This window comes from Oncorhynchus clarkii, chromosome 33 (assembly GCF_045791955.1).
Source record: "Oncorhynchus clarkii lewisi isolate Uvic-CL-2024 chromosome 33, UVic_Ocla_1.0, whole genome shotgun sequence".
NCBI lineage: Eukaryota > Metazoa > Chordata > Actinopteri > Salmoniformes > Salmonidae > Oncorhynchus > Oncorhynchus clarkii.
Window position 1 is genome coordinate 3,665,497 of NC_092179.1, and position 13,938 is coordinate 3,679,434.

Consider the following 13,938-nt stretch of genomic DNA (forward strand, 5'->3'; position numbering starts at 1 on the left):
ATACTTCTTTCCGTAAGAAATATTATCGCTTGATTACATTTTATGGTATCTGAGGAGTGCATAGAAACGTATTTTGACTTGTTGAAACAAAGTTTAGGGGTAGATTTTCAGATTCCTTTCTCTGCAAGTTGAACGAGTGGATTACGCAAATCGATGGCGCCAACTAAACTGACTTTTGGGGATATAAAGAAGGATTTTATCTAACAAAACAACATTATAACTGGGACCCTTTGGATGACAAACCAGAGGAAGATTTTCTAAAAATAAGTGAATATTTAATTGCTATTTGTGAATTTATGAAACCTGTGCCGGTGGTAAAATATTTTGATGTGTGGCGCCATTCTCAAACAAACACATGGCATGTTTTCGCTATAATAGCTCATGTAAATCCAACAGTGTGGTTAGATTAACAAGAATTTAAGCATTCAACCGATATAAGCCTTAAGATTATCATAGCTTGGTCCTGGATCTAGGACTAAAGGAGAGGTATTGTGATATGCCAGCATAGTAGTGCAAGATTAATTGATATTTCAAGCCAGCAATCCTCACCATGAAGAGTTAGAAACGCTGTTTTAATTCTTCACAAAGCTATTTATATATTCTTAGTTCTGAGAAACACTACAGGAATCAAACACATACATGAAAACACACTTAACAAAACAGCCCCGTCTATTCTCATGTCATCAGTCATAGCTAACCCTCTAAGGATGCTTTCCTAATGTCACATTATTCCTTATACAGTGGCTTGCGAAAGTATTCATCCCACTTGGCATTTTTGCCTTTTGTTGCCTTACAACCTGGAATTTTAAAAAAAATTGTGGGGGGGGGGGGGGGATCATTTGATTTACACAACATGCCTACCACTTTGAAGATGCAAAATATATTTTTTGGTGAAACAAACAAGAATAAGACAAAAAACCTGAACTTGAGCATGCATAACTATTCACCCACCCAAAGTCAATTTGTAGAGCCACCCTTTGCAGCAATTAAAACAAGTCTCTTTATGTCTCTTTAAGATTGGCACATCTAGCCACTCAGATTTCAAGTTGGATGGGTTCCGCTGGTGTACAGCAATCTTTAAGTCATACCACAGATTCTCAATTGGATTGAGGTCTGGGCTTTGACTAGGCCATTCCAAGACATTTAAACGTTTCCCCTTAAACCACTCGAGTGCTGCTTTAGCAATATGCTTAGGGTCATTGTCCTGCTGGAAGGTGAACCTCCATCCCAGTCTCAAATCTCTGGAAGACTGAAACAGGTTTCCCTAAGGAATTTCCCTGTGTTTAGCGCCATCCATCATTCCTTAAAATTCTGACCAGTTTTCCAGTCCCTGCCAATGAAAAACATCTCTACAGCATGATGCTGCCACCCCCATGCTTCACCGTGGCGATGGTATTCTCGGGGTGATGAGAAGTGTTGGGTTTGTGCCAGTTTTCCATGATGGCCAAAAAGCACACTTTTAGACTCATCTGACCAGAGTACCTTCTTCCATATGTTTGGTGAGTCTCCCACATGCCTTTTGGTGAACACCAAACGTGTTTGATTGTTTTTTTCTGGAAACCTTTCCATAAAGCCCAGCTCTGTGGAGTGTACGGCTTAAAGTGGTCCTATGGACAGATACTCCAATCTCCGCTGTGGAGCTTTGCAGCTCCTTCAGGGTTATCTTTGGTCTCTTTGGTTGCCTCTCTGATTAATGCCCTCCTTCCCTGGTCTGAGTTTTGGTGGTTGGCCCTCTTTTGGCAGGTTTGTTGTGGTACCATATTCTTTCAATTTTTTGTATAATGGATTTAATGGTGCTCTGTGGGATGTTCAAAGTTTCTAATATTTTTTTGTAACCCAACCCTGATCTGTACTTCTTCAACTTTGTCCCTGACATGTTTGGAGAGCTCCTTGGTCTTCATGATGCTGCTTGCTTGGTGGTGTTGCAGATTCTGGGGCCTTTTAGAACAGGTGTATATATACTGAGATCATGTGACCAGATCATGTGACACTTAGATTGCACACAGGTGGACTTTATTTTACTAATTATGTGACTTCTGAAGGTAACTGGTTGCACCAGGTCTTATTCAGGGGCTTCATAGCAAATGCGGTGAATACATATGCACGCACCACTTTTCCTTTTGTTTAACATTTTTAAACAGGTACTATTTTTCATTTCACTTCACCAATTTGGACTATTTTGTGTATGTCCATTACATGAAATCCAAATAAAAACCTATTTAAACTACAGGTTGTAATGCAACTAAATAGGAAAAATGCCAAGGGGGATGAATAAATTTGCAAGGCACTGTGTACACTAATTTTGACCAGAGCTCTATGGGCTTGATGGGCCCAGGTCTAAAGTAGTGCACTTTATAGGGAATAGGGTGCCATTTGAGATGCACACTAAACACTAGAGGAATGACGACCATGAGAGTCCATTGTGAGCCTCAGCAGCAGTTAAGACTTTTTTATACTCTTTAGAAAAAGAACATGGAAGCACACTGGTATATGGTACCTATGTTATGAAATACCTTTATAATGCGTGTGAATAGATTATGGTAGTACAGTTAAATTATTTGATCATAGAGTTCTTCCAGTTGTTTCAGAGTAGCCTTGCTTAGAGTCAAAGATAATTCACTCATTCTACTTTCCTCCCTTTGGGCTTTGGATCATAACAGAGCAGATTCTCGCAGAATGTAAGTGATGGCTTCTATTCTTTGGTTTGCCTTGAATTCATTCATGACTTCGGTTTTCATTGTTGCTTTTCTTTGGTATTAAGCTTGTTCCACCTCTACTCAATACTCATTTATTTTAATCTGAGGATGTCGCCTGAGAGAGAGAGAGAGAGAGAGAGTTAGAATACAGTAGATCTGTGTGTGTGTGTGTGTGTGTGTGTGTGTGTGTGTGTGTGTGTGTGTGTGTGTGTGTGTGTGTGTGTGTGTGTGTGTGTGTGTGTGTGTGTGTGTGTAATCTACCCGTGACCACTATGAAGATGATGACAGCCACACCCAGGAACATGGAGATACAGCTGAGCAGCAGAGAGAGACGACCCAGCCTCTTAGCTCCGTCTACATCCCCGGTCTGGAGAACAGACTGCGACTAGAGAGCAAGCGAGAGACAGAGATGGGAGTGGGGTGAGAGAGACAGAGTAGAGGGAATGTGGGGCAATAAAAGACGGTAACTAAAGCATTTATTTAAAGGGATACTTTGGGATTTTGGCAAAGTGAGAGTGAGATGAACTCGAGGATACCATTTTTATGTCTCTGTGTCGTGTATGAAGGAAGTTCGAGGGAGTTTCGGAAGCCAATGCTAACTAGCATTAGTGCAATGACTGAAAGTCTATGAATATCTGTTAGCATACTTATTGCCAAAATCCCGAAATATCCATTAAACTGATTTATGTAGAAGTGACACACATACACATGTAGGGCCGGCTCCAAGCATAAGCGACATCAGTGGTTGCTTAGGGCCTGTCATGCCAGATAATGTCCCCTTGCCAAATAGTGTCCCCCTCAACGTCACAATGGGATTCGATGCTAGAGGTGTTGCTAGAACTTGCAACATTCTGACCGGATTATGTATTGAACCAAAGTGTCCATTGCTATGCTGGTTGCTTGGTTTCCTTGTAGCGGTCACAAAGGAACCAGGACACCAGCAGTTCTAGTTCACCTCAGAAGCGCTTGCTCAGTCCACGCAGAATTATTACCTCAGAATTGCTCTCCAAGGACGGTGTTTTTGATGGTGACAACCTGCTGACTACCTGCTGCTTCAGAGGACCGAGAACACTGGAAAGAGAACACTATTTCTTTACCAGGAAAATAACCTCACACTCAACGTCAACAAAAAAAAGGAGATGATCGTGGACTTCAGGAAACAGCAGAGGGAGCACCCTCCTATCCACATCGACGGGACAGTAGTGGAGAAGGTGGAAAGTTTGAAGTTCCTAGGCATACACATCACAGACAAACTGAAATGGAGCTTGTCACCAAAAACACTCACAAACCTTTACCGATGCACAATCGAGAGCATCCTGTCGGGCTGTATCAGCGCCAGGTACGGCAACTGCTCCGCCCACAACCGTAAGGCTCTCCAGAGTGTAGTGAGGTCGGCACAACGCATCAGCAGGGGAAACCACTGCTTTTAATCAGGTACAGTATATACGTATACATATGAGATTAATAATGTAGGGTATGTAAACATTATATTAGGTAGCATTGTTTAAAGTGGCTAGTGATATATTTTACATCATTTCCCATCAATTTTCATTATTAAAGTGTCTGGAGTTGAGTCAGTGTGTTGGCAGCAACCACTCAATGTTAGTGGTGGCTGTTTAACAGTCTGATGGCCTTGAGATAGAAGCTGTTTTTCAGTCTCTCAGTCCCAGCTTTGATGCACCTGTACTGACCTTGCCTTCTGGATGATAGCGGGGTGAACAGGCAGTGGCTCGGGTGGTTGTTGCCCTTGATGATCTTTATGGCCTTCCTGTGACATCGGGTGGTGTAGGTGTCCTGGAGGGCAGGTAGTTTGCCCCCGGTAATGCGTTGTGCAGACCTCACTACCCTCTGGAGAGCCTTACGGTTGTGGGCGGAGTAGTTGCCGTACCAGGCGGTGATACAGCCCGACAGGATGCTCTCGATTGTGCATCTGTAGAAGTTTGTGAGTGCTTTTGGTGACAAGCCGAATTTCTTCAGCCTCCTGAGGTTGAAGAGGCGCTGCTGCGCCTTCTTCACGATGCTGTCTGTGTGGGTGGACCAATTCAGTTTGTCTGTGATGTGTACGCCGAGGAACTTAAAACTTACTACCCTCTCCACTACTGTTCCACCGATGTGGATAGGGGGGTGTTCCCTCTGCTGTTTCCTGAAGTCCACAATCATCTCCTTAGTTTTGTTGACATTGAGTGTGAGGTTATTTTCCTGACACCACACTCCGAGGGCCCTCACCTCCTCCCTGTAGGCCGTCTCGTCATTGTTGGTAATCAAGCCTAACACTGTTGTGTCGTCCCCAAACTTGATGATTGAGTTGGAGGCGTGCGTGGCCACGCAGTCGTGGGTGAACAGGGAGTACAGGAGAGGGCTCAGAACGCACCCTTGTGGGGCCCCAGTGTTGAGGATCAGCGGGGTGGAGATGTTGTTACCTACACTCACCACCTGGGGGCGGCCCGTCAGGAAGTCCAGTACCCAGTTGCACAGGACGGGGTCGAGACCCAGGGTCTCGAGCTTGATGACGAGTTTGGAGGGTACTATGGTGTTAAATGCTGAGCTGTAGTCGATGAACAGCATTCTCACATAGGTATTCCTCTTGTCCAGATGGGTTAGGGCAGTGTGCAGTGTGGTTGCGATTGCGTCGTCTGTGGACCTATTTGGGCGGTAAGCAAATTGGAGTGGATCTAGGGTGTCAGGTAGAGTGGAGGTGATATGGTCCTTGACTAGTCTCTCAAAGCACTTCATGATGACGGAAGTGAGTGCTACGTGGCGTTAGTCGTTTAGCTCCGTTACTTTAGCTTTCTTGGGAACAGGGACAATGGTGGCCCTCTTGAAGCATGTGGGAACAGCAGACTGGGATAAGGATTGATTGAATATGTCTGTAAACACACCAGCCAGCTGGTCTGCGCATGCTCTGAGGACGCGGCTGGGGATGCCGTCTGGGCCTGCAGCCTTGCGAGGGTTATCACGTTTAAATGTTTTACTCACGTCGGCTGCAGTGAAGGAGAGTCCGCAGGTTTTGGTTGCGGGCCATGTCAGTGGCACTGTATTGTCCTCAAAGCGGGCAAAAAGGTTATTTAGTCTGTCTGGGAGCAAGACATCCTGGTCCGCGACGGGGCTGGTTTTCTTTTTGTAATCCGTGATTGACTGTAGACCCTGCCACATACCTCTTGTGTCTGAGCCGTTGAATTGCGACTCTACTTTGTCTCTATACTGACGCTTAGCTTGTTTGATTGCCTTGCAGAGGGAATAGCTACACTGTTTGTATTCGGTCATGTTTCCGGTCACCTTGCCCTGGTTAAAAGCAGTGGTTTGCACTTTCAGTTTCACGCGAATGCTGCCATCAATCCACGGTTTCTGGTTTGGGAATGTTTTAATCATTGCTATGGGTACGACATCGTCAATGCACTTTCTTATGAACTCGCTCACCGAATCAGCGTATTCGTCAATGTTGTTGTTGGACGCAATGCGGAACATATTCCAATCCACGTGATCGAAGCAGTCTTGAAGCTTGGAATCAGGTTGGTCGGACCAGCATTGAACAGACCTGAGCGCGGGAGCTTCTTGTTTTAGTTTCTGTCTGTAGGCTTGGAGCAACAAAATGGAGTCGTGGTCAGCTTTTCCGAAAGGAGGGCGGGGGAGGGCCTTATATGCGTCGCGGAAGTTAGAATAACAATGATCTAGGGTTTTACCAGCCCTGGTTGCGCAATCGATATGCTGATAGAATTTAGGGAGTTTTGTTTTCAGATTAGCCTTGTTAAAATCCCCAGCTACAATGAATGCAGCCTCAGGATATGTGGTTTCCAGTTTGCATAGAGTCAAATAAAGTTAGTTCAGGGCCCTCAATGTGTCTGCTTGGGGGGGAATATATACGGCTGTGATTATAATCAAAGAGAATTCCCTTGGTAGATAGTGCGGTCGACATTTGATTGTGAGGAATTCTAAGTCAGGTGAACAGAAGGACTTGAGTTCCTGTATGTTGTTATGATCACACCACGTCTCATTATTCATAAGGCACACCCCCCCGCCCCTCTTCTTACCAGAAAGATGCTTGTTGCTCGCTCCGGAGCCTGACCAGAAGACCAATTTGTTTGCCTCTTTTACGGCGTCGTTGTTTTGGGTCGCCAGCTGTGATACGATCCATTGTCCTGGGTTGAAGGCAGAACACAGTATCCGTTTCGGTAAAGTCATATTCCTGGTCGTAATGATGCTGAGTTGACGTTGCTCTTATATTCAGTACTTCCTCCCGACTGTGTGTAATGAAACCTAAGATTACCTGGGGTACCAATGTAAGAAATAGCACGTAAAAAAAAACAAAATACTGCATAGTTTCCTACGAACGCGAAGCGAGGCTGCCATCTCTGTCGGCGGCGGAAGTCGAAAAAAACTCTGTTTTCATGTTGGTGCGTTTGTTTGTTTATTGGGTTCATTGTTTCTTTATTTATTTAAACACTCACTCCCTGAACTTGCTTTCCGACTCTCAGCGAACTCGTTACACTGATCAGGTCAAACACTACAAAGATAGAGTAGTGGGTTAAAGGCCTTAATCAAACTGGGTAAAATAAAAAATCATTGGCCTGTACCTTGACGTGGTGAGAGGGCTTCCAACTAAACCAGGCCCATGTTACTGAACCCCTGACTGCGACTGGCTGCCTGTCGAGGACAAGTGACAGGAAGAACTAGCTGCAGCACCTGATCAAGCATCTCTTGATTCTGCCTCTTTCTTCTCTCCTCATCCTTTATCTCTTTCTCTCCTCTCCCTCCAGACAAAATTCTGCATCTAGTGACTTCTGATTGCCCAACAATCTGCCCACTCATCACATCCCCTCCATAATCTAAATCTACTGTTATTATCATGTTGTCATTATCTGCTAATAGAGTTTCCTAGCTGTATTATACTGGGCATATAATATGTGAGATACACAGATTAACCAAAAACACTAGCAATGCAAACACTCAGAACAAAGAGAGCAGCAGTGCCTGGTCTTCGCAGTCTCCCTCTTCAAGTCCCACTTCCAAGACTCTCTGTTGAGAACAAGTGACAGGCAGAACCTCTCAACCACACTGCACCCACCTCTTTATTCCGCACAACAGAATTAAGTATTTCAGTCTGATTTCCATGTGTGTCCAAAGAAATAATCGGTTAAAATAAATTAATGGACACAACTGTACCAAAAACAAAGTTTATGTATTAAAACAGCAGTTTCATAAGGTGTTCATTATTGTAAATTTTAAGGTATCCTTTGATGGTATTTATTTGCTCCACATGATTCATTGTTGTATCCCAGGACCTATAATAGATAAATATATATTCAACCACAAGGGTGTACTAATGAGCTGTACGAGATAGAAACAATGAATCATAGTAGACAACTGAAGTTATATTATTTCACTGTAGATAAGGGAAACATGACAGCCAGACAAACCAGTGTATGAATCAAATGGATTTGCAAATGAATGGAGTGGGAATTAGCTGACCTCGTAAGGTAAGTAACTTTGTGTCAAGGAGATTAAACGTTTTCTTTGCCATTTCCAAAACGTAGCAATGTTTAAGACATGGATTTCATGTTGTAACATTAACAAGGTCCCAAAAAGTAGTTAGAATTCATGTTTTCATTTTATTAGCTAAACAAAACTTGTTTTAACAGCAAAATTGTTGCGGAAATCAGCCTTGTTTGATGATGACAAGAACATGACAGGAACATAATTTTTGGTGAAATGATCTCCACAGTTATAATCATTAGGTCATCACACCGTTGATATAGCAATGGACAGCTAATAGTTTAACGAATTCCATTGTGACGTAGAGGGGGACACTATTTGGCCAGGGGACATTATTTGGCATGACAGGCCCCCAACCCCCAGAAACACAGTTGGGGTTGTGCATTTGGTTGTGCATCATCAATTTTTCTCTTGTTATGTCAGTCACTGACAGTCACTCAATTAGCCATGGCAGCAAACCGTTTTTGGATTGGTAATTTAGTCAAGCCAGCTATCTAAACTCTTAGTAGTCGTGGCCGAATACCATCCGGACACGCATGGCATGTGCCCGGGGGCCCTGACTTCCAGGAGGCCCACATTGATTTTGTTAGTCACTCTAACTCAGATATAATTAACATGGCATAAGTCTTGGCAAAATGTGTAGAATTACAGGAAATTAGTTTTAAAACTGCAAAAATGCCTCTCCACCCCATTGCAAAATGGGTAGAATTACAGGAAATTAGTTTTAACACTGAAAAAATGCCTCTCCACCCCATTGCAAAATGGGTAGAATTACAGGAAATTAGTTGTCCCGTAGCAAACTGAGTAGAACTGCATGAAACGTGTTATAAAATTGCTAAACCTCTTTCTGCCGCATGGCAAAATGTGTAGAATTACAGAAAGTTTGCATTAAAATGGCAAAATGTGTCTCTACTCCCCTTGGTTTGGAATTGCAGAAAATTAACTTAAAAACTAAAAAATGTCTCTGAAGCATTTGCCCCAAAAATTTTGTTTAGGACCCCAAACGGTTAGGGCTGGCCCTTCCCACACACACATATTACTATAGGTTGAAAGCAAAAAATCTTAGAGAATGCACCGCACCATCTCTCAAAATACCCCCAAATGCACTAATATATGGTGATGTTATTGGGTCGGCCTATAAGATCGGTGATATTCCAGATACAAAGCACTAGAGAAGATGATTAAATTATGTTGTTACCATACCACAGACCAAAGCAAGAAAACTTACCATGTGAGCATACCACAGCGCAAACATGTTCACCGGCACAGCAAGACAAAAGCACGACAACACCGCAAGCCACAGGTAGCTCGGCGGCTCTGAACCGGGTGGCACCGGGGAGCGGAGGAGGAGGAGGGGGGGTCCGAAGCTCAGCTGGGATGGCGCAGAGCCTGACCTTAATGGCGATTGGTGTCCGGTCTGCTCGGCATTCAGGGAATGGATGCTGCTTCTCAAGTTGAGAGATGTGTCAGACGGTTTGAGGCTGCTTTCCCCGGTGGGTTCGGTGGTCACGGCGCTCAGGAGTTTCTCTGTGTCTTGGAAGTCGGTGGGATGTGAGACTTCCCTCTCCCCCAGGGCGCTTTTACCAAATGCGGCATCCGTGTTGATAGCCATTCTTTAGATACAAATTTCTATATATTCCTCCAAGACAAGCGTCGGAAATCCCTTTTTGAATTAAACGTTGTATGAGCTTTCCTTTGATGAAATCAGGGTGTCATATGAGTAACTCTCCTTTGGGCGGTAGTCATCAGCATTAACAGTCGTTTGAACACATTAATTTGATTATATATGATAAAATAACATATCTAATATCAATACAAAGTTATTGAATGGTACACTAAAAAACCAAGCAATTGAATCTTGCCAATATGTCCAATGTAAGCGTGATGATATTGATGTATCTCTAGTTCCACCCGGTTCTCCAGTCTTCACTAAGCTAAGTGCAAGCCCTGCTTTTTCAAATGGAAACCCCTTGTGTGTATTACCACTCCCTATAACCATCAGCATCCCCTCAGTGGCTGGACCACTGCATTAGGCTACATTACACGACAGAGCAAAAACAATGTTTAAAAACCACGTCTGAAACTAATTGACCATTTTTACGTGCGCCAGAGACATTAGGGTGGATCACTAGCCTAGTCCTGTGTCTAAGACTAAACATTAGTATTAAAAATGTGTATGGGAAAGAAAGAGAGACATAGAGACAGAGAGATAGAAGTAAGATAGTTAGAGATGGAAACTGAGCTGCACTTTCTAACCTCCTGCCAAATCTAGGACCATATAAGAGACACATATTTAGCTGAAATTACACAAACCCACAAAGAATTTTGACACAAATCAAATTTTGACAAACTATCTCATCTGTTAGGCAAAATATCACAGTGTGCAATCCCAGCAACAAAATATGTGACCTGCTGCCACAAGAGCAGGTCGTAACACTTCATTTTAAGGGGTCCTTATTACAGTGTAAGAATTGTAGTTCACCGTAATAACTCATAGTTACACTGTAATAACATGTGACTGGTGGTAATTGCAGTCTATTTACAGAGGTGTAACAACAAATGCTTGTTACTATGCTTGTTACAATTGGGCAAGTTTCCACTAAATTCAAAAATGTAGTGTTTTGTTTCTTCTCAACTGCATCCTATTAAGTAATAACTACCACAAAAGTTCAAATTTCTTGTGGACAGATGCTCTGGATGTTCCGAGATTACATAGGCTCGAATTACCTACCCGTGAATCCAAACTCACTGTTTCCACTCAATGTTGCTAGCACTTGCCCCCCAAAAGTATACCATCTGGGTTAACTTGGTTGAGTTGACAAAAACAGATCAGATGTAGGTCAACATCACTGACTGGGGTCTACCATACGGGTGTCATCCTCAATGTATTCCTCAAGTGGGAGGATAAACACACAAGTATAGTACACACAAGTACTAGCCATCCAGACAGTTTTATTTAGCTAGCATTAGCTAGATAGCTAGATAGCAAGCTACTGTAGCTGTTACTGCAGCTTTCTGTTGGTATGTAGCTTGCACTTCAATGTCATCCCTCGAGGAGATTATCTTATATCTTTCCAACCAGGCGAGGTACTATGAAGACACCACTGATCTCGACAAGAGGCGCAACATTCAAAGAAATTCACAATTCAGGGTAATGTTAAGCAGTTAACTTCTATTAGATAACTGGACGGATTTAGCTATGTACAACCATTTTTCAACAATCATTTTTCATCTAACGCTAGCTAGTTGCTAGCTATACACATAGTTCAGTGGAGGCTGCTGAGGGGAGGATGGTTCATAATAATGTCTGGAATGGAGTAAATGGAATGGTGTCAAACACGCGGTTTCCATGTGGTTGAAACCATTCAATTGACACCATTCCAGCCATTATTATGAACCGTCCTCCCCTCATCAGCCTCCACTGATATAGTTATACAGTGGAGAGAACAAGCATTTGATACACTGCCGGTTTTGCAGGTTTTCCTACTTTCAAAGCATGTAGAGAGAGGTCTGTAATTTTTTTATCATAGGTACACTTCAACTGTGAGAGACGGAATCTAAAACAAAAATCCAGAAAATCACATTGTATGATTTTTAAGAAATTAATTAGCATTTTATTGCATGACATAAGTATTTGATACATCAGAAAAGCAGAACTTAATATTTGGTACAGAAACCTTTGTTTGCAATTACAGAGATCATACGTTTCCTGTAGTTCTTGACAAGGTTTAATAGTTGTTTTTTTTATCAATGTTTATTATGAGTATTTCTGTAAGTTGATGTGCCTCTCTGCAAAATACCGCATGTTTTGGAACTACTGAACATAACGCGCTAATGTAAAATTCGATTTTTGGATATAAATATGAACTTTATCAAACAAAACATACATGTATTGTGTAACATGAAGTCCTATGAGTGTCATCTGATGAAGATCAAAGGTTAGTGATTAATTTTATCTCTATTTCTGCTTTTTGTGACTCCTCTCTTTGGCTGGGAAAATGGCTGTGTTTTTCTGTGACTTGGCGTTGACCTAACATAATCGTTTGGTGTGCTTTCGCTTTAAAGCCTTTTTTAGTTTGGACACTGTGACGGGATTAACCGCCCTGCACATGGAACCCGCTAGCGGGCTGAAATCCCACGACATACGGTGATCGCTACATAAATAGTCATATTAAACATTCATGAAAATACAAGTGTCTCACATGTATCGAAAACCTAGAATCTTGCTAATCCAACTGCGTTGTCAGATTTAAAAAAGGATTTACTGCGAAAGAATACGATGCGATTATCTGAGCATAGAGCCCCATAAAAAACAACAATTTTAACCAGCACAGGCGTAACATATTCACAAACTGCATTAAAATAAATTGTTTTCCTTTGACGATCTTCGTCTGTTTGCAATCCCAATGCTCATTGTTACACAATGAATGATCTTATGTTTGATAAAATCCGTTTTTATAGCCTAACACAAAACATTTTGTGAACCGCTTGTGTCGGGAATTCCGTCTCATTCCATTTTCGACGACACATTCCAGGTAAATACCCCACACAGAAAGTGACTTTTCCAGTCATGTTTGGTTTCACTGCAATCAACTGGTTTGTTTGTAACACAATCAAACCTGATGGGCCATTTCGCGGGACGTATTTACTGAAAGAAACCGATTTGAAGACAAAAAGTCATGACATCATCGTGCACCAATGATTTGCCCGCTGTTTCGTTGATTGACTGTCTTTTAACACAATGACCACTGATCGTCTTGAAATCTAGCTGGGCAGATAGCCAATGAGCTGAGGTAAATGGCAATAGGCCATGTTTATGTGTTGCAAGACCAACCCATGTAGTAAGCTCCAGTGTAAAGTGAGTCATTCGCTATTGAAGTTTCATACCGGAAGGAGCAACACATATTACGCATTGCATTGTTTGGTAAATGCGCAGATTCAGCTGTTTATATATCAATCATTATGGCGACTAAGTCAGGGAAAGCTAAATCTAAGTCTAGATATACAGATGTACACACAATTTTAGAATAAATTGATTGGGATGGTGCGACAGAGATTGTTGTAGGACGAATATTATTTGTGATTTTTTGTAAATTTTAGAAGCAATCTATAAACATGTAATGTCACGAAATGTGAGATGCTTGTGTCTGCCGCCCCACCCCAACCCACATGAAATAGCCTATTTGAGGCTGTTGAGGGGAGGGCAGGCCCACACAACAATGGCCAAAGTGAAATGGAGACAGTAGATACAGCTGGTCTGTTGTAATATAATAAAGACAGTAGATCTAGCTGGTCTGTCATAATATAATAGAGACAGTAGATCTAGCTGAAATGTCATAATATAAAAGAGACGGTAGATCTAGCAGGTCATAATAATGTATTCAACCTTATGTTCCCTGTACTCTCTCTATATATAGTGGGGCAAAAAAAGTATTTAGTCAGCCACCAATTGTACAAGTTCCCCCACTTAAAAAGATGAGAGGCCTGTAATTTTCATCATAGGTACACTTCAACTATGACAGACAAAATGAGAAAAAAATCCAGAAAATCACATTGTAGGATTTTTAATGAATTTATTTGCAAATTATGGTGGAAAATAAGTATTTGGTCACCTACAAACAAGCAAGATTTCTGGCTCTCACAGACCTGGCTCTCACAGACTCTTCTTTAAGAGGCTCCTCTGTCCTCCACTCGTTACCTGTATTAATGGCACCTGTTTGAACTTGCTATCAGTATAAAAGACACCTGTCCA

General features: G+C 42.3%; 1 protein-coding gene across 1 annotated transcript; it reads right to left on the bottom strand.

Annotated features, from left to right (window-relative positions):
- Positions 1 to 553: 553 nt before the first annotated feature.
- Positions 554 to 10,126, bottom strand: LOC139393269 (trafficking regulator of GLUT4 1-like). Its single transcript, XM_071141770.1, has 3 exons — positions 9,415 to 10,126; positions 2,958 to 3,081; positions 554 to 2,811 (listed from the first exon to the last, which is right to left on the bottom strand). The coding sequence occupies exons 1-3, from the start codon at positions 9,796 to 9,798 to the stop codon at positions 2,789 to 2,791; spliced, it is 531 nt and encodes a 176-aa protein (XP_070997871.1). The 5' UTR covers positions 9,799 to 10,126; the 3' UTR covers positions 554 to 2,788.
- Positions 10,127 to 13,938: the final 3,812 nt, after the last annotated feature.